General features: G+C 44.2%; 1 protein-coding gene across 2 annotated transcripts; it reads right to left on the bottom strand.

The window, feature by feature from the left end:
• Positions 1 to 1495: 1495 nt before the first annotated feature.
• PRKAR1A (protein kinase cAMP-dependent type I regulatory subunit alpha) lies at positions 1496 to 19104 on the bottom strand. 2 transcript variants are annotated; one of them, XM_030961847.1, is made up of 12 exons: positions 19004 to 19104; positions 18020 to 18083; positions 15413 to 15591; positions 10083 to 10256; positions 9369 to 9460; positions 9112 to 9173; positions 8588 to 8634; positions 7901 to 8059; positions 7416 to 7476; positions 7030 to 7151; positions 6367 to 6448; positions 1496 to 4011 (listed from the first exon to the last, which is right to left on the bottom strand). In XM_030961847.1, the coding sequence occupies exons 3-12, from the start codon at positions 15587 to 15589 to the stop codon at positions 3839 to 3841; spliced, it is 1149 nt and encodes a 382-aa protein (XP_030817707.1). In that variant the 5' UTR covers positions 15590 to 15591; positions 18020 to 18083; positions 19004 to 19104; the 3' UTR covers positions 1496 to 3838. The 2 variants fall into 2 exon arrangements, with proteins under 2 accessions (XP_030817707.1, XP_030817706.1); XM_030961846.1 differs by lacking the exon at positions 18020 to 18083 and having other exon boundaries at positions 19004 to 19099.
• Between the last annotated feature and the right edge of the window lie 352 nt (positions 19105 to 19456).

Genomic DNA, 19456 nt, shown 5'->3' with positions numbered 1-19456 from the left:
AAGTTTGGAGTGTTTCACAGTGAAGAAATTCCTCCAGTATTCTGAGGTCACAGAGGTGAGCAAAAACCCCACAATAAACCCCACCAAAAACCCCATATAAACCACCAAAACCCCACATAAACCCACTAAAACCCATATAAACCCACTGAAACCCCATATAAACCCACTGAAACCCCATATAAACCCATAAACCCCACCAAAACCCCATATAAACCCACCAAAACCCCATATAAACCCCACAAAAAACCCATATAAACCCACCAAAAATCCCATATAAGCCCACCAAAACCCCACATAAACCCCACCAAAACCCCACATAAACCCCACCAAAAACCTCATATAAACCCACCAAAACCCTACATAAATCCACCAAAATCCCCACATAAAACCACCAAAATCCCACACAAACCCCACCAAAAACCCCATTCCAGGCTCCTTTAGTCTCTCCCAAATTGTTGTTCAGACAAATCCTTGCATTTCCAACTTTTCAACAATCTCAAGCAGATTCTTGACCTTTTTACTCTTGGGACTTAGAGAGGTTTTTACTCTTGTGGACAGAGAACAGATGAAAATAAGAGGATTTGTCTCCCTCTCAGCACGTTTGCTCTGTTGGTTATTCCCGTCCAGAACAGTGAATTCCCGAAGTTTTATCTCCCTCTACCGGTGACTTTTTGTGCTTTCCTCACACAGGACAAACCCAGAATTAATTCCATCTTTTGCCACGGAATGGTGACTGCTGCTTCAACAGGAAGCACATGGCAACAGAAGATAAGCTTAAATTTAAGTTGTAATTATAAAGTGTGTATTTATAGTTATAAGGCTGGACGTGGAGGGCATAAGGTTTCACTTTAGGTAATAGAAGTTCTGGTTTCAGCCTGGTTTTTTCAGTGGAGGGGATTGGGAAAGGGAGGGCAGGTGAAGGAAGGTAACCCATGGATATTTAAATGGCTGGTACAGGGTTCTTCTCTTTTATTCTGCTGGACATGACAGGTAAATTTTTACTGGACTTCAAATCTGGGTCACTCAGCTTTCTTGGAGCTGGCTGTAAAACACATCCAAGCCTGAGCTGCTTCAGGTCACTCTTCAAATTGTTTTCCTGCTTCATCACAGCTGAAAATCCCCCTTTTCCATTTCCCACCACAACTTATTCATGATTATCCATCACATGCTCATGAAGGGGTTGCAGAGATGGGAGCAGCAAGCTTAGAAATCCAAAAATCATGGCTGGGCTGGGAATGAACACCTTGGGAGAGATCAAAGTTGCCAGGAGCCAACAGGACTCAGGTCCAAGTGCAGAGGAATTCCCAGGCTGGCACGTGGAGGCTGAGCTCTCCCCAGGCTCCAGGGGGAAGCCAGGACCTGAACTCACCCCTCTGGAGTTTACACCAAGCTAATCCATTAAGCTGCTTACTTTCTGCTGCCTCATTCATAACACATCCTCTAAAGCCGAAGGACAACACCACGTAGGGGCGGGGAATAAAATAAAAGAGGCTGATTGCATTTAAGAATTTAAATCATTTTATTGCTTTACCTGCCATTAGGACAATCTATAACAAAAGGAATATAATATAATATATTAGCACATACAGTAAATCAGACTTATAGAGTCAGGTAACAATACAAAAATGGTCCTCTGGTTGACTATAGCTTCCTAGGGCAATAGACTTCATCAATTTGCTGAAGATAGACTAGCAAAAAATTACTTCTAAAGCCCTGAATGTTAGCTAAGGCAAAACTATGCCAATTGTGGTTTCAAACATATTGAAATTGCACACAAAGGTAAAGCTATAACTGTGTTTAATATTTAACTCAGACTTAGCTGATTTATCTTAAAATCTTGTAGGTAAAACTACAAAAGGGAGTAAACAGCAAGCTAAAAAGATGCAGTAGTGAAACTTGATTAGAAAGCCTTATATAAAAAAAATGTGCATTTTTTTGTGGAGCTCTAACTGGTTTACACAGTTTTTGGTGCCTTAATGTAACACAAAACACATATGAAGAAAAAAAACCTGCAGAGTCAAAACTTAAGAAAAAAGTTTTACCAAAAAAAAAAAGGGGAAAACAAAAAGAACCAAAAAAAAGGTAGCATTTGCTTATTCCTTAAGGACTCTGGCAGAAATCCTCTATTCAACATCTCTTGAATAGAGAACTCAAACCACAAGCATTTCAATCCCCTTCCTGGGATTTCAGTTTCAGAAATACCCTGAAACCTTTTGTAAAGGCTTGATACCTTCAGTATTATTCTGCATGAATTAGCAGACTCTTCCTGATTCTGTCCATGCCTGGAAAAATGTTGGATTTGCATCCACTCCACCTCAGAAAGGAAATAAAACAAGGGCTCCATCATTAAAGTAGTTGCACAACAAATGCCAAACTGCTTGCTGTCACTCCCAAATACAAACCTATGCTACTTGATATAAATTACAGTTTAAAGGAAACCTTAAAAATTGCCTACAATTATTGAACCGTGGAATTCAGTAAAAACTTTTGGGAAGTCTTGGTGAGCACAGAGTAATGGAACACAAAGCTGGGAAATACTGAAATACATTTAAGACTCCGCAACAGATTGAACTTGGGGGGGAAAAAAAAAGGATTAAATAAGTGTGGTGGAAATTCCATAAGCAAGAAAAGAGAATGCACCGTTTGGCTTTGAACTAGATTTATAGTGAACCATTTTTAAAATGATGAACTGACAGCTCTAAAAACTTAAAACAACTGAGTGTTGCAGGAAATTTCAAGCACTCAGTTTTTTTGCCTCACATTCTCTACTAATAATGGAGCTCTACAGACCAGCAATCTTGTCACCTGCAACTGATACTGGCCAAAACACTCAGCATTTATTTTCCCTGGTAACAAAGGGTCACTTGAACTGATGGTGATTTTTTAAAAGTCGACTGAGTATTAACAAAACAATTCACAGGGAAAATCAAATGTTTGCTTTCGACTTCTACGCCAATCTAAGCACTCAAAGAGTACTAACAGCTGGACAGCTGCACCATTCTTACACCAATCTATGTACTAGAGACCACAGTCAGGCATTTCATGGAGCATTTGGTTCTTGCCACTTGGAACAGGAAGAGTTTTAAATGGCAAATCTATGGCTGGAGAAAGAACAAGTGGAAAAGATCAGTTGCGGCAAGTCAGCAAATGGATCAACAGCTGAAGTAGTTCACCAGAACTATTAACCTGGAAAGCTTTTGATTTACACTTGACAAGAACAGAACTAAGCAATCTTAAACCAGCAGACACAGGAACAATTATACTGGTAAATTCCAACTGTGGCTTTCTTAGCAGCTGATGCCTCACGATTGAACCTAGGATTACAGTACCCAGAAAATGAAAACGAAACCCAGGAAACCCCAGGCCCCAAGAAGCTCAATTACAAGGGTAGCTCTCATGTGAAAAGAAATAGAGCAGGTGATGACCACAGCCTTAAAATCCGTCCAATAATTTGAGAAACACCTTTAAAAGAACTGTTTTCCCCCCCTTTACTGTCACATCCTCACTCTATGGCAATGGCATGGTGCCAGGAGGTCTCTCCCTCGCTGAGCACTGGCCTGAGTTGGACACTGGTGCACAGAGAGAAGCAAACGTCTCCACTGAACTTTTTCTATTAATTTAATGGGACAGAGAGCACAGAAATAATATGCTCTAAATTAATGACAGTGCCATGATAAGCAGTTTTTTTTTTTTTTTTTTCCTTTTTTTTTTTTTTTGTTTCTTTTTCTTTTTTTTTAACCGGACAGGAAGCTGCAAATGCCAGTGGCGATGTGGCTCTGCACAAGGGGAAGGAAGCAGTCTGCATTTGTGAAGCATGGCTTGGACAGGGAGGAAGGTTTCAGACAGACAGTGATACAAAACTGTTGTACTGCTGGATGTTCCTCTTGAGGATATCCGAGCAGGGGCCCAGTACGCGCTCGAACCGGGGCCGGTCCAGCTTCACACATTTCAAGGGGCCACGAGCCACGACGGTGGCAGCACGAGGACGGTTCATCAGCAGAGCAATCTCACCTGGGACAGCAGAACAGGAAACAGAGTTACCAATCAATGGGAAAAAGAGGCAAAGAAATGACCCTTCTCTGCGGTATTCATGTTTTTTAAAAAATTCCTTCGCCCAGGGTTTTTCTCCTGGGAAGATAAGAAGCCTTAAGAGAAAAATGAAAACAATAATTATCTCATTTGCTTCTCCTGTGTTGTGCTCACATGTTGAATGTGTTTGGAGATTGTTTCATTGGTTTCTGCTGTGAGTTGTTTACACTCTTTGGCCAATCAGGGCCAAGCTGTCTCTCTGGAGAGAGTCACAGGTTTTCATTATTATCTTTTTAGCCTTCTGTAAGTATCCTTTCTGTATTCTTTAGTATAGTTTAGTTCATTTCACACAGAATCAGCTGCTTTGCACAAATAACTGTTAGGATGCCTCAGTTCAAAAGCCACTTCACAGTCCTTGCACAGTTCACCTAACTGTAAGAACAACTGCTCCTCTCCACTCCTCTCTAAGCATTAAACATCTTGAACATTTACATATCTACAGCATTCTTTAATATATTATAGGATCATAAAATAATAAATTAATCTTCTGAGAACATGGAGTCAGATTCATCATTCCTCCCTGCCACAGGGGTCCCTGCAAATAACAACATTTCTCCACTTGAAATTGCAGAGAAGGTAATTCAGGTTTTAGCACTGCTCAGAACAAGTACCTAAGTAATTACACTAAAAGCAACTGTGAAAGTAGTTTAAAAAAAACCTACTTGTGGATTGTTATTAAAAAGCGTGTCCACATTCAAGTCTCTCTGAAAAAAGCCTAAAAAATTTTCTATACTGTGTCTCTTTGAGGAAAGGCCATGTTTCAATGCACAGTGTAATTTTCCTAGCCAACAAGTAGTTATTTTTCTAATAGTACTGCTCAATTCTGGTGTTTCTAGGAAACTCAGGACAACAAGAGCATGGTTTTGAAGTAAACAAACAAATAAAACATTCATGCACCAGATAGAAGCCTTTGACCCATTGCTGGCCAGAATCAAAACTCTGACTTTGTCATGGGGCTGTGGAAAACGAGCATTTTGTAGTCCCACTGGATCCCATTTCTAATGTTTTGCACAGACATGCTAGAAGCTTTGTTTCAACAGCTGAACAACATGTTTGCAAATGAAATTTTCAACAAGCCCCTGTTATCAACAACAGAAACAACCCCTAACATTTCTACAACAAGCATGGAAGAAATCGGAGCAGCAACTCTGGGGTTTGTTTGCTTGGTTTTGGACTTGAGTTCTTTCCATGTTCAGGACTGAGGAAAGAACTCAGTGTTCCTTGGAGAACACTTCTGCCTGCACTATCAGAAGGGATGTTCCAAAGAAATGAGGAAAACTTTTCCTCTGTGCCCAATTAAAACTCCTGAACTCAGCAGCCTCCTAAAGAGAGGCTTGCTAAAGAATAAAGGAGCTTCTAAGGGAGAGCTAAACCCCTGAAGGAAAGTTTTGCAGCACCTAACACAATGACTGTAACAATATTTAGTTTTAGAGTGGGAAACTCAAGAGAACACAGAGGGAAATATTAGAAAATATGAAATGACACGGAATGAAGTCTAGTCCTAGATCCTGAGCCAAGCAGTCCTTTGGGCAGAGCCCATGCATCAAGTCCATCCCAATTCAGGCCTTGCAACAGAAGATTTGCTGCTTACATCATCTACCGACCTGAAAACCTGGACAACCAAAAGGTTTTAGCAAGAGGAAAGAGAGGAACTACCCAAAACATGAGAAAAATGTTAGGGGTTTTGAGGGGGAGAGGGCTGTATTTAACCATTAAAGAGCAGGTTCTGACCAGGTTCCTGTCTGACCTGGAGAACAGAAGGCCAAGGAAGGAATTTTCTTATCTTACTGCTGTCTTCAGCTGTGTAATGAGTGACTACAAAGACAAACCCAGGCTGCACAGGGAAAGACAGAGAGAAAGCAACAGGCTGCAGAACAGGAAATTCTTGTCAGGCATGAAGGAAAAAAACTCCGCACAACAAGGCTGGTTAGACAGAGAATGAAATTGCCCAGAGAGGCTGTGGGATCTCCATCCCAGGAGACACAAGAATCTCAACTGGACACAGCCCTGAGGAATAAAATGTCATTTAAAAATTTAGCTCTGCTCAGGGCAGGGAGGTCAGGCCAAATCATATTTTACAGTAAAGCAGTGTGGAACAATCACATCCTGTGTGCACACCTGAGTGCCAAGTGACTCTGATACTCACCCGACACTGAGAGCAACCATAGCAGTCCAAAACAGTAATTAAGCAAATCCATCTCATCTCCACCACTGACACAGCACAGACAAAATGGTGACAGTGGTGTCTGTAGCCACAGTTGTCACAACATAACTCACCAAAGTAATCAGAAGGTCCCAGTCTGCCCACTTCAACAAATTCCTCATTTTCTGACCGGCGCTGTAACACTGCAGCTGTGCCCTTCAATAAACGACAGCAGTCAAACAACTGCAATTTCCAGCATCACACCAAACACTGAATTTCACACAGAATCAGCTGCTTTGCACAAATAACTGTTAGGATGCCTCAGTTCAAAAGCCACTTCGCAGTCCTTGCACAGTTCACCTAACTGCTGTACAAGAACAACTGCTCCTCTCCTCTCTAAGCATTAAACATCTTGAACATTTACATATTACAACAGTGACTTCTTTCTGGTTTTCTTCAGAACAGTAGAAATATTATAGTATGACTAGCAAAAAAAGCCAGAAAAAAACACAAACCACCAGACAGAATACTAGTAAGGCATTACCAGCTATCTAGAACAGGTCTCTACTCTCAGAAAGATAAACTGCTTTCAGTCAGAAACTTGTTCCTTTTTCCCTGGAAGTATCATTTGTGAAAATAGCAAAACTAAATCCAAGTTACTTCATGTCCAGCAAGATGATGTTTCTTTAGTGATTCTCTGGAAGTACATTCTTACGTTTTGTTCTTCTCCAAGTGCCTGCTTAGGGACACAACCAAAAAAAGTCAAGTTCTGAGCTTGTAATTTTGAGCTTGCTTACCTCCAAGATAATGAAGAACTCATCTCCTGGCTCTCCCTGGACCACAATCTTCTGCCCATCCTCAAATTGTACCGGTTCCAAGGCATCAGCCACAGTGAGACGCTCCCACTTGTCCAGAGATTCTGCAGAGTTAAGAGTTCATTACTGGAGTGTCTTCTCAAGGCACAAATTACACCTTCTGCTCTGTATTTATACAGAGGTCAGTGTATTTCTGCCTGCATTTGTGCATCAGTGATCAAGACCTGAATTAGGGTTATTTTGGATTGATGCAGAGAAGCAGTTGTGATGAGTTACCACAACAGCCTGTAATCATCATAATGCAGAGTAACAGCTTCATTACAATGTGGCAACTGATTCCACTCCAGAACAAAAATCTGCTCACTTACCCAATATAGATACTTTACTAAGGAATTTCTCATACATATTTCTCTTTCTCAAAGTATTTCCCTATAAAAAAAGGAAAGGACAAAAAGTGAGTTTTCTTTCTACTCTAAATAAAACTCCAGACACAAACAAATTTAACCAGACACACAGTGTTCTGTCTCACAGACCCCAAGCCCACAAGATGGAATGTTTTGAAATTGAGTTCTTTCAATAATATTCCAGTTGAGCAACATTCCTAAAGTACTCAGCAGTTATTGCAGCCTTATTTCACCCTCAGCTCAGTTTAATACTGGCATTGTTTTGCTCACTAATGCAAGATTCCCCCTTGCCCTGTGCCTGAGAGATGCATGTTGAGTAATCAGCTTTCTGATTACTGAAGAGACAGCAGGATTTGGAATAAATAACTCCAGCAAAGGACAGGCAGAAGGACAGACACCCAGGATACATAACCCACAAAGCACAAACCCAGGTTTTGAGGGCTACTTGCCATCAGGATCCTTCTGTAGCTGTCCCTGTCAATGCCCCACAACTTGACGTTGGTCTTGGCTTTGACGGTGGCAGCTCGGGGGGTGCCGTAGATGAGGGCGAGCTCTCCAAAGCTGCCACCCTCACCCACACTGGTGGCCCACTCACTGTTCACATAAACCTGCAAGGCAGAGCATGGTCAGACACCCCTCAGCTTTCTGCTGCCCTCTATTCCATTGGGAGTACAAGGAAATTCTCACATCTGTACTAAGGTTGATAATTTCAGGGTTTTATCAATGCTTCCAACCCCAGCATAATTTGAATTTTTGTTAACAAAAGGATTCTCTTTTACATCTCATGCACAGGCTCTACACAGACTCCTGAGAAATAACCCCTCAACAAGGTCTGTGTCATAAAGAGCTATGAATGAGCTGGGCTGGAAAATAAAAAGTCTGGTTGTTCTTAAAGCCTGCCCCACACCTCAACTCCACCCTGCATGCTTAAAACATCTATATTGTGTCCAAATCATTCATTTTCAAACTCAGTCTGTGCAACCAGACTGAGCTCTTAAGGGGCAAAACAAACTTCTATAAGAACTTTAAATGAGCAAAGCTGCTAAAGGCAGGGTCTGTAGAAGAGGCCTACAAATATCAGAGTATTCTTCTTCTAGGAATGAACAGATCATTAATAAACTACCAGGAATGCTTACATCCATTTCTCCTTGATCAACAACATAGAAGTTATCACCTTCATCACCTAAAGAAGAGAAAAAAAATTGATTATACACTAAACTAAGTATACTAATATAGAATTGGCATCTCTGCCAACTTTGATGTTTAGACTCCAACAATGTTGGCAAATTTTCCCACAGTTTGCAGGGTGAAACATCACATTTTGCTGATTTTACACTCCTCTCAGCCCATGAAAGGGGACATCTACTGGCACTCAGGAGATCAGCAGCAACTCCAGGATTACTGGAAAGGCCAACCAGATCCATAACATAACATTTCTCCAGGGTCATCAAGGGACAATATTCCCAACAGATAATCTCTGCAAGGAAGCCTCATCCTCCTCCAGTGGCTCCGACTCCTCACTTCAGTATGAAGTGCTTCAGGGAACACAACAAGAAATGGTGTGGCTGCAGTGAGCCTGCTTTTATAGTAAAAAATAAACAAACTAAGAGGCCAGCTCCCCATGCTCAAATGCCTCCCCAGAGCAAACAGTGTCACTTGCCTTGCTGGATGACAGTCTCTCCTGCGATGTAAGTGACGGGGAACATCGCATCGAAGATGTCACTGAAGGAGAGGACACCAAAATCAGACAAAAACCTGCACAACTCCACACATCTGTACCCCCAACCTATCCACACTGCTCCTGGAGCGCTGTGTGTTCCACTGACCGCTGCAGAGTCACTGCAGATTTGTGACACATTTAGCTCTTCTGAACTTGGCCCTTCCACAAAGCTTAACCCCACCAAGACTTCCTCCTACCTCCTCTCATTATCATCAAGATGGGTAAACAACACATTCTTCTCAATTGCTTTTGCCAAAGCAGCCATGGTTTTATAATCTTTTGGAATAACCTAGGAGAGGATCAAAGAAAGCAAATAGTTAATTTTTCTCATGAAAAATTTCTGCATTTCCCATGGTAAATAAACAACTTAAATTGCTACAAAACACTGGCTGAGTTTTTCCATTTTCTTTCAAGCACTATAAATATAACCCCAAATATAGTAAATGTTTACAGACAGTTTGAACACAAGGAAAATATAATCTTGTATTATTTTATGCAACTGAAAAGCATAATTCCATGCTCAGTTTGTAAGTTATTTTGCAGGAGGATGAGTAGCTGTTCAACCTGTGTTTTCCTGGGAACAGCAGCAAGCCTGCTCTGCCATTAGGCCAAATGTTGTTGCAGCTGCCAAATAACTGGAAGCACATTCTATATATCTAAATATATGCACATCTAAATATACATGACTTCAAAGGGAACAGGTCTAAGTAATGCATGAATGGTTTAATTGCATGATGGGTTATTTTGTCCTCCAGTTAAGCAGACACACACACAGGTCTGCTTTTTACAGCAATTAGGACATAACAGGCTCCAGGAGCTTGGTGTTATTTAATGCCCTGGACAGAAGGTGGGTTCAGATACACTCTTGGATTGTGGATGTAATTTTGAGCGAGGTTTAAGAGTCAGAGCACCTTTCTAACATAAGAGGCAGCATCCTCTTCTGTGTAGACTTCTGCACTGATGGCCCCACGTCGTGATCGGTATTTAACCACAGGGTTCAGGGGGGGAGGAGGGGAGATCTCGTCCTCTCGGGAGTCGGAGCGAGAACCAGACTTCAGCTGATTCAACAACTGCTTTGTTTCCTCCTAAACAGGAAGACATGTTTGTGTCACATAATCCAAAGGGAAAAAAACAAGCAGTGATGTATCATGTTCCAGCCCAGCCTGCCAACACCAGGGAGCTTCCTGTGTACCATTATTCCCACATTAAGGCAAACAGGAGACTGCAGCATCCGAGATCAAAGCCCTTTCAAAACCACGTGGTAGATGTGCCTTTCATTCCTACCACTCACGTCACAATGCTGTTTATTTTATTGAGTTATTCTTCATTTAATAAACTATTGGTGTGAACAAGTTGATTCTGGTTTCTGCCAGTGTATTCAACAGGTGAAGAGGACATTCCTCAGATGCTGAAGGCACTTCCCCAGCTGCAAACCCTCAATTCCTCCCCTCAGCTGCGAGGTGTTAAAGCCTTTTTGGAGTTGAAAGACAGAGGAGCAATTCCTCAGAAATCCATGCTACATGAGAAGCTTTTGAAAGAGGTTCAGTCATGGACCAACTTGACACTCATTAACCAGCATTTATTTTGGGAGAAAGAAACATGAACACTGCTTTCAAAAGAGCTGGAGGAAGGATGCTGGAGGCCAAAGTGGGATTTTTTTATGCAAACCACATGCAAACCTTGCACAAGGTTACTTGTTTTCCTTATTTCCTTCAGTTACTTATTGTGTTGGAGTGATACTCTAGAAGAGCAGGGTACTTACAATAACACAAATTCTAATTAACACACAGAAATTTGATTCTTCGAAAGATTCACCTCAATCAACTAAAATCAGATTAAAAACAAAACAGCCAACCCTGGAGTCAGAGCATTGACATCATTACAGCTCAAATGACTTTCCCAGCATTAGGAAACAAGGGTTTGGGACGTTCTGTAAAAGAACAAGGACTCATGTGTTCTCCCAGAGCTCCAGCCCTTGTGAAAGCTGGGTTTGTCCCAGTGTCCTTGATCCCAGCTGGGCAGAGGCTCTGGATAGCAGCATCAGCCTGAGGGAAGGGCCATGGGACACCCATTCCTGGGAGTTTGCACTGCCCCTCTCCCAGAGCCAAGGAGCTCCACAGCCTCACGTTTCACTTCCTGCTCTTTGCCCATTGATCAAATGGTGCCACATTTCCCAACCATGGGAACAAAATGTATTTAAAACTCATTTCTGTCCTTTGATTTTAGAGGAACGAGTCTCAACAGAGATGAAATTAAAAATAGCCTGAGCAGTAATAAGTGTTTGGTGTAAAGTGCCTCACCATCAACCACAGAACATGTTTGTTCACATACAAAATACTTAACCATTAAAAAAGACATTTTTTTAAATAAGTGAACACCAGCTGCTGGGTTTTCTCCAGTATCACATAAAATATTAAATATTGTGATCAGAGACTGAAGCACTCAGCAGCATTTAGTGAGGGAGTTGTTATCAAAACACTCTTCAAGAGACCCCTCAGGGCAATGCCCCACTCAGGGAGAAGGAAACTGAACTAACACAAAAAATTATAACTGGTAACTTCTGTCTGACCCAAAATTTAATATTAGCATATTATTTTTAGAATAGTAAGTAGGGGATGGACACAGAAACAAGTTACATATGGGTAAAATAATGTATTAATTTAAAATACACCAGTTTCTCTAAACAGTCCATACACACATTCACCAATAAGATTCTCCCTGAGACAAATCACAGAATAGAACCATAGAATGAGATTTAAAAAGATGTCCAAGACCAACAGCTCCAAACATCACTGTATCAACTAAACTATAAATCTCCAGATATTCATATTACACTGCCAGACAACCCTGTGCCACAACATCCTATAATCTGTTTCATCTTTTTAATAGACACCTTTTACAATTTCTGACACTAACCCCCATTTATTAAACCAATAGATCAGAGAATAATTACAGCAGGACCTAAAGAAAGACTGGCAGTGGTTATTCCCAGATACCTTTGGATTTAGCCAGTGTTTCTGAGGAAAACCTGTTTGTTCAAGTCTAGAAGCTGCTCACATTAAACATGTCATGAATAAACACACTCAGTTTGTTCTCTACTCATCAGTATAAACATTCCCAGGATTTGAGAAAGATTTAGGAATAATTTATTTATTACATCCAAGTGTTGATCTGGTCTTTCAGCTGATGAAGCAGTTCACAATTATCAGTGTCAGTCACGAACTGCAAGCCTTATTTTTCCTGACAAATAACCAATGTTTTTTAACTCCATTTCAATTATTCCAAGTAATACTGAAGTGATGACACTTCACATACTCAGATTTAAGTCTATCAGCTACTGAAGAAGACCTTCACAATTTCAGAATGATGTACACTGCAAAACCTGCTAATTATCATTGCACCAGACACAATCTCAACTTCTTCTGGTAATTAGTATTTCATTTATATCATATTTAAAAAACCCCAAACATTCAGAAGCTATAAAAGCATTTTTAAAAAAGCTCTGCCCTAAGTTCACAACTGCACAGTATATCCTCCTAAACTAGCTAGTTTTGCAAAAGAAACACTTAGGAAAATGGGAAAATATTCATATATTTTAATATATATATATTAATATATATATAGTGTATATATTATATATATTATGTATAAATACATATATTATATATATTTTAATATAATATATATAATATATATAATATCTGAGCAGGGCAGGTGGGGGGGAACAGGGGCAGTGACTACATGTCCATCACACTTCCTAATTCCAGCTCTCTGTAAAGCCTGATGTGCACATAACTGCATCACACACAATATTTCAATGCACTTACTCCAGAGGGCAGGCATGTCCAAGAGCCAGGATTCCCCTGGCAGGCTGCAATAATGATCTCTACATTGAATTTCCATAGCTCAAGCTGCACTACACAGCCCATCCCTGCACTGGAGAGCCATTACAGCTTTTAGCAGGTATTGGTATTACCACACATGTTTGCACAGCAAAGAGAACAGAGGCCTTAGCACACCACAAACAGATAAAAGAAAACCATTTATACAATCAATGAGTAGTAATTAGATTCATCTAACAGCTTTCAGAACCCAGAGGAGGACATTTGCATTCCTGTAGTAGCTGTAACCATCTCAGAGGCAGCAATTTTAATGTTTCTGAGCAGAAATTCTAAAGCATGTTTAAATTTCTTCAACATATTTTAATAACATGACAGTGAATCAGCTCTGTTTGTGTGCAGTGGAAGAGATGACTTGTCAAAAGAATGAGAGAGAAAATAGCAAGCTCACTTCAGTCTTCAATGGTGTTCCTTCAAAAATCAATCTTATTAAGAAAAACCTCAGGTTGAGACACAGTCAGAGAGAGGAAAATTCAGAAAGCACATTGAAAAGTTGCTCTGCTTTATTACAGGTGTAACAGACATGATTTGGGAGGTAAAGCAGAGTGAGTTTTAGGCATTTTTGCTGTAGCAGAGCTGAGAACTGGGCTGGAGCTGGTTAATAACATTACTGAGCATTGGTGCTCTCCAGACAGGGACGTCAGGAGTTTCCTGCCCAGCACAGGATGCTCAGTGCTCTGTTACCTGAGAGCTGGGCAGGTGCCACAGCACCTGGGGAAACTCAGCCCAGCCCAGCTGAGGGGGGAAACCACCCAGGGGAAGCTGCAGCAAGTTTAAACCATAGGAGGCAACAAAAAAGGCTCCAGTTTCACCTGTAGCTACAGCTGCACTAGAGGGCACTTGGAAACCATGAGAAAAGACCCTGACCAAAATTGTGAGAGCAATTTAAGGGGAAAAACATTACCTAACCAGCTTTATTTTCAGCTTCAGTGTAGGCTGACCAAGTACACAAAGAGCCAATGTGCACCAGAATAAAATCATCAACTTATTCAATTCCAACATTCGTGTCATTAAATTCAGAGCTGGACTTGTTATCTTGCTAAAAAACAAATTAAGTTCCTAAATACTGCATGTTGGCCATAAATCCACTGCACAAAAGCACCCAAATAATCCCATTTTACATCCCCACATATGGATTGGTTTAGGATTTATTCTAAGCACAGTAATGTGGTTTACTTGGTAAAATTTTGTCTGTAGATACCTTTGGTACCTAGCAGTACCTCAAAACTCAAGAATCCAAGGAGGGGAAGGAGTCATTGTAACAGGCAGGGACAAGGGATTTTTAAGAACCTCATTATTCACTGATTTGTTGCTGATACACACAACCAAAAAAAGTCAGAGCTCTTAATTTCATAAGCAAAATGTTCCCCAAATAAATCAAGAGTTATAGCAGGTAGTCTGCATCCCTTGGTGATTTTTAGTACTTATCCTGAACACTTCCATTAAAATACAATTTCTAAAAGACATTTTTATGATCTCCAGTGTTAATTTCGTTCTTCTTTATATCAGCAATTAGTAACTCAGTAAAAAAAAAAGATAAATATCTAACTGCCTTATACAAGTACTGAGAGCAGCACCTGCAAACAAGTGCTGCACAAGGTCACAGCTGCATTATTTACCAATTCCGTGTTCTGAGTACAGTTGCATCCAACCTTTCCTCTGCACAAGCCTTTAACCTTCCCATTTCCCATTGCAGCTCCTTTCCCCACCTGCTCAGTGATCAATATACAAAATTAACAGGTCAGAAGAGTGTGAAATCACTGTTTCAACTCTGAATGCTTTCCATTCCCAAGATCCTAGAATGCTTCCAGCAACAACAAAAACACCAAAGAGACCTCAGGGCAAACACAAGAGGGACAGCAACACTGAACTCCCAAGAGAAGGCACAAACAGGCTTGCTCTTCCAGAGATCTGCAATGCAAATATTCATTTCTCTTCAACCAGGCCTGGATAATACCACTGGCACCACTTCTGTGCTCTGCCCACATTGCTGGAAATCAATATAAGAATCCAAATGCCCTCAGCAGCGTCCAGCAAGGTCAATCTCCAGAGTTCTCCAGCTCCAGACACACCCATGTATGCTGTGTATCCTCCATGAGTAAGCACTGGGCTGGGATCACACCTGGATAAGTCTCCTTGTCACCTTATGGTCTGTCCTACAGGCTTTGGTGTGACAGAGGTGCACAGACTACTGGAAAACAGGATCTGTTTTCCAAAAGCACCACTTCCAATTTCAAACAGTCAACACAACCGGTCAAATCTGCAGCTCAGCTCCTAAATGACAAAGATACATTTCAATAGAAGCTGTTCCACCCTCCTTCCCTCCCATTGTGTGTTTTTACCTTCTCCAATCTCTCAAAGTACTCTCTGATGAATCCCATGGGTCGCTCAGGTCTCACTGTGCATAACTGCACAATGCAATCCTTCAGCAGCTGCTGGATGTTGTGTTTTTGGATGTAAAGCTCACACTCCCGAAGGCTCCGCTCCTCCTCGCTGCTGCTGCTGCTGGAAGCTGCCATGGCTGAAGGGAACAGAAGGAGAAGGTTAAATAATACATAACTACTGGAAACTACTTTGGAAACAAAGATGCTACTGCCTAAAACAAAGTTATGCTGCATTATCTTACTGACACCACAGCAAAAAACCACCTTTACCTACCAGAGCAGTAACTAAGCTAAAGAAAATGCTGGGAACTTATTTAGCACCTGGAAAGAAATCAGAAATCAAAACTCTGGGGGCTCCACAGCCACAGGCAGAAAAGGAAAAGCTGAGAAAGCTTCAACAACTCAAGCCCTGAGAGAGCTCCAAGTCAGGGAAGATCCCACCTGAACTTCCTGCTGCTTGAACTGAGGGTTTTGTAGGACTGGAGGCTCCTGTCAGGAGCTGTGTGGGGTCATGGGGATGGATGAGGGCCAGGAGAGAGGTGGGTGGGAGCTGGAAATGTGAGAGGCCAGGCATGACCAGCATTCGGAAGTGAAACATGCTCAGGTTGAAGCCAAAATGTCAGGGCAGGGTTTGCTATCGGAAGTTATGGATTACAGGCATAGCTCCTAAAAAGCTCCTGTGTAATTTAAACCTGCTCATAGCTCATCACTTATTTCATGGATACACTGCAATCCCAAAATACCTCTGCAACTGTAGATAATGAAGGGTACAGCTTTAAACATCTGACGCCAGGTTTTCTAAAGACTTCAGCTATGACACTTTCAAAAATGTTCTTAAGGAGATTTTTCTCCCCTTTCAAGTTTATACTGGGTTTCCACTTCCAGATTTTGGGGTACAGGAGGGTTCTGTGAGAAGCTGCTGGCTGCTTCCTCCATGCCCAACAGAGCCAATGCCAGAGAGCTCCAACATGAAACTGCCACTGGCAGAGGCTGGGCCCATCAGTGACAGTGACACAGCCTTTGGGACAATGGCTCTAAGGAGGCAGGAGAGATGGCAACTCCAGACAGACAGAGGAGCGGGAATAAATGGGGAAAAACTGGGAAAACTGGGAAAAACAGCACTGCAGCCCCCAGGGTCAGGGCAGGAGGGGCTTCAGGCACTGAAGCATGGATCCCCTGGCAGCCTGTGATACAGCCCTGGTGAGGCAGCTGTGCCCTGCAGCCCGGGGAGCAGAGATCCACCCACAGCCCCTGGAGATCCACAGGGGAGCAGAGATCCATCCACAGCCCCTGGAGATCCACAGGGGAGCAGAGATCCATCCACAGCCCCTGGAGATCCACAGGGGAGCAGAGATCCATCCACAGCCCCTGGAGATCCACGGGGGAGCAGAGATCCACCCACAGCCTCTGGAGATCCACGGGGGAACAGAGATCCACCCACAGCCCCTGGAGATCCACGGGGGAGCAGAGATCCACCCACAGCCCCTGGAGATCCACGGGGGAACAGAGATCCACCCACAGCCTCTGGAGATCCACAGGGGAGCAGAGATCCATCCACAGCCCCTGGAGATCCATGGGGGGGCAGAGATCCACCCAAAGCCCCTGGGGAGCCATGGAGGAGCAGAGATCCATCCACAGCCCTTGGGGAGCCATGGAGGAGCAGAGATCCACCCACAGCTCCTGAAGATCCACAAGGGAGCAGAGATCCACCTGAAGACCCTGGAGGTCCATGGGGGAGCAGAGATCCACCCACAGCCTCTGGAGATCCAAAGGGGAGTAGAGATCACCTGCAGGCCCTGGAGGTCCATGGGGTAGCAGAGATCCACCCACAACCCCTGGAGGTTGAAAGGGGAGCAGAGATCCACCTACACCCTGTGGAGAACCGGAGCAGAGGAAATCACAGTGTGACCCCCAGGAATCCTGTGCTGGGGTGGTTTGCTGGCAGGAGTTGTGACCAAGGAAGGGAAAGCAGGCTGGAGAGCAGCCTGCAGGAAGGACTCACGTTGGAGAAGTCCATGGAGGACTGTCTCCCATGGGGAAGGTGTGAGGACCTTCCCCCGAGCAGGATGGAGCAGCAGAGTGCAAGGAACTGACTGCAATCCCCATCCTCTGAGGGGAGGCAGAGAACATCAGGAGTAAGGCTGGAAAGAAGGGAGAGGGCCAGGAAGATGTTTGTAAGATTTGGCTTTATTTCTCATTATCCTACTCAAATTTAATTAGTTTAATTTATTACCAATTTCCCCGAGAAGAGTCTGTTTTGCCCATGATGGCAAGTGGTGAGTGATCTCTCCCTTATCTCAGTCCAGGAACCTTTCCTTATATTTTCCTTCTGTTGTTGAGTTGAAGAGGGCAGTGATGGAGCAGTTTTCGTGGGTGCTTAGCATGTAGCCTGGCTCAGCCCACCACAAGGTTATAAAACCATTTTAAAATACATTTTTTACGTATGCATGTATATAGACACACATTTCATGTCATTTTTTTCATAAGAAAATTAACACTATGTGAGTTAAAGGAATAGGAAAGGATTTCTCAGGGCATTTTCGGATGAAATATAAAGAAAGTTACCTGGTACAGGGAGTGTGGCAACAGCTTATTTATATGCAGTAAGATATGGTGATCCCAGGATCAGCTTTTGAAAGGGAAAAAACGGATTCAGTCAAAATAATTTTGAGAAATGACAAGTCGCTGAAGTCACATCATGGGGTTTATGCAGCAGCAGAAAAACCCAGGACACAGAAGCAACACAACAACGTGCCCCTATGAATTCTGCTGCTGGAGATTACAGAAGGCTTCGAGTTAATATGGAATTACCAACACTTCACCCAGGTGCCGTGACTGTCACACTTAATCCCTGCTCAAGGACACACACACACACACGTGTATTGTGCGTTGCATAAACACAAAGCGTGGCCTTCCCACGGGCTGAGAAAGCGCCGAGAAGTTCTCCAGTCACTCCTTTTGTTCTGCCAGCCCGCACGGTGAAGGTCAGCGCTAACTGAGCGGCCCCGGCGGCTCCGTGAGGGGACACGGGCCACGCGAGAAGGGCAAGAGCGGGGCAGGAAATGCGGCATCACGGGCAAAATGAAAACTCCGCTATTTATTTCCACAAGCCATTTTTTCTGCACAATCCCAAAGCTTCCCCGAGCTGCCCAAGGCGTGGCTGCCCCGCCCTGCCCAGCCCATCCCAGCCCCTCACGCAGCGCGGGGCTGCGGCTGCTTCACACCCGGAGGCACCGGGGCGGCACCGAGCCGGTACCCCCGGGGCGGGGGACACGGAGCCGCGGGGGCAAACCGGCCCAAAGGCCCGGAAACGCCGCCGGGCCCGGCCCCACAGCCCGCGGGGCCCCCTCGGACACCGGCCCGAGAAGGCGCCGCTGGCCCCGCAGCAGCCCCGGAGCCGCGGCCCCGGCCCCGCTCCCTCAGCCGGGCCGGGCCGGCCCCGCCCCAAGGCCGCAGCGTCCCGCTCCGCGCCCATCCCGCGCGGTTCTCATCGCCCCCGGCCCCGCCGCCGCCCCGGGGCCGCCCGGCCGCTGCCCCCGCCCCGCTCACCTGCGGCGGCTCCGCCGGGACCCCCCGCCCGTCCCGGCCCGGCCGCGGCCTCGCTGCAGCGGCGGCACCGGAAACCGACCGGCCGGACGGGCCCCGCCCGCCCTGACGTCAATGCGCCTCGCTCTCGCCCGGGCCCGTCGCCGCGGTAACCTTAAAGGGGCAACGGTGGGCGCGGGGCGGGCACAGGCCGGGGAGCGGCGCGGAAGGAGCCTGCGGCTTTAAGGCGCGCGGGGCTGGTGGGAACGGGGTGGGGGGTGGGTTCGTTGAGGGGTGTGGGATCCCCTGAGGGGAGCGGGAATGGCGAGAGCAGTGGGAAACCCTGATGGGAGAGGGGTGGCGAGAGGAGTGGGAAACCCGGAGAGGAGAGGGAATGGCGAGACGAGTGGGATGCCCTGAGGGGAAAGGGAATAGCGAGATGGGACAGGGAAACCCAGAGAGGAGCAGGAAACTCTG

This window comes from Camarhynchus parvulus, chromosome 18 (assembly GCF_901933205.1).
Source record: "Camarhynchus parvulus chromosome 18, STF_HiC, whole genome shotgun sequence".
Classification (NCBI taxonomy): Eukaryota; Metazoa; Chordata; class Aves; order Passeriformes; family Thraupidae; genus Camarhynchus; species Camarhynchus parvulus.
The sequence above is the reverse complement of the archived record's forward strand: the minus strand, read 5'-3'. Positions and strand labels throughout refer to the sequence as shown.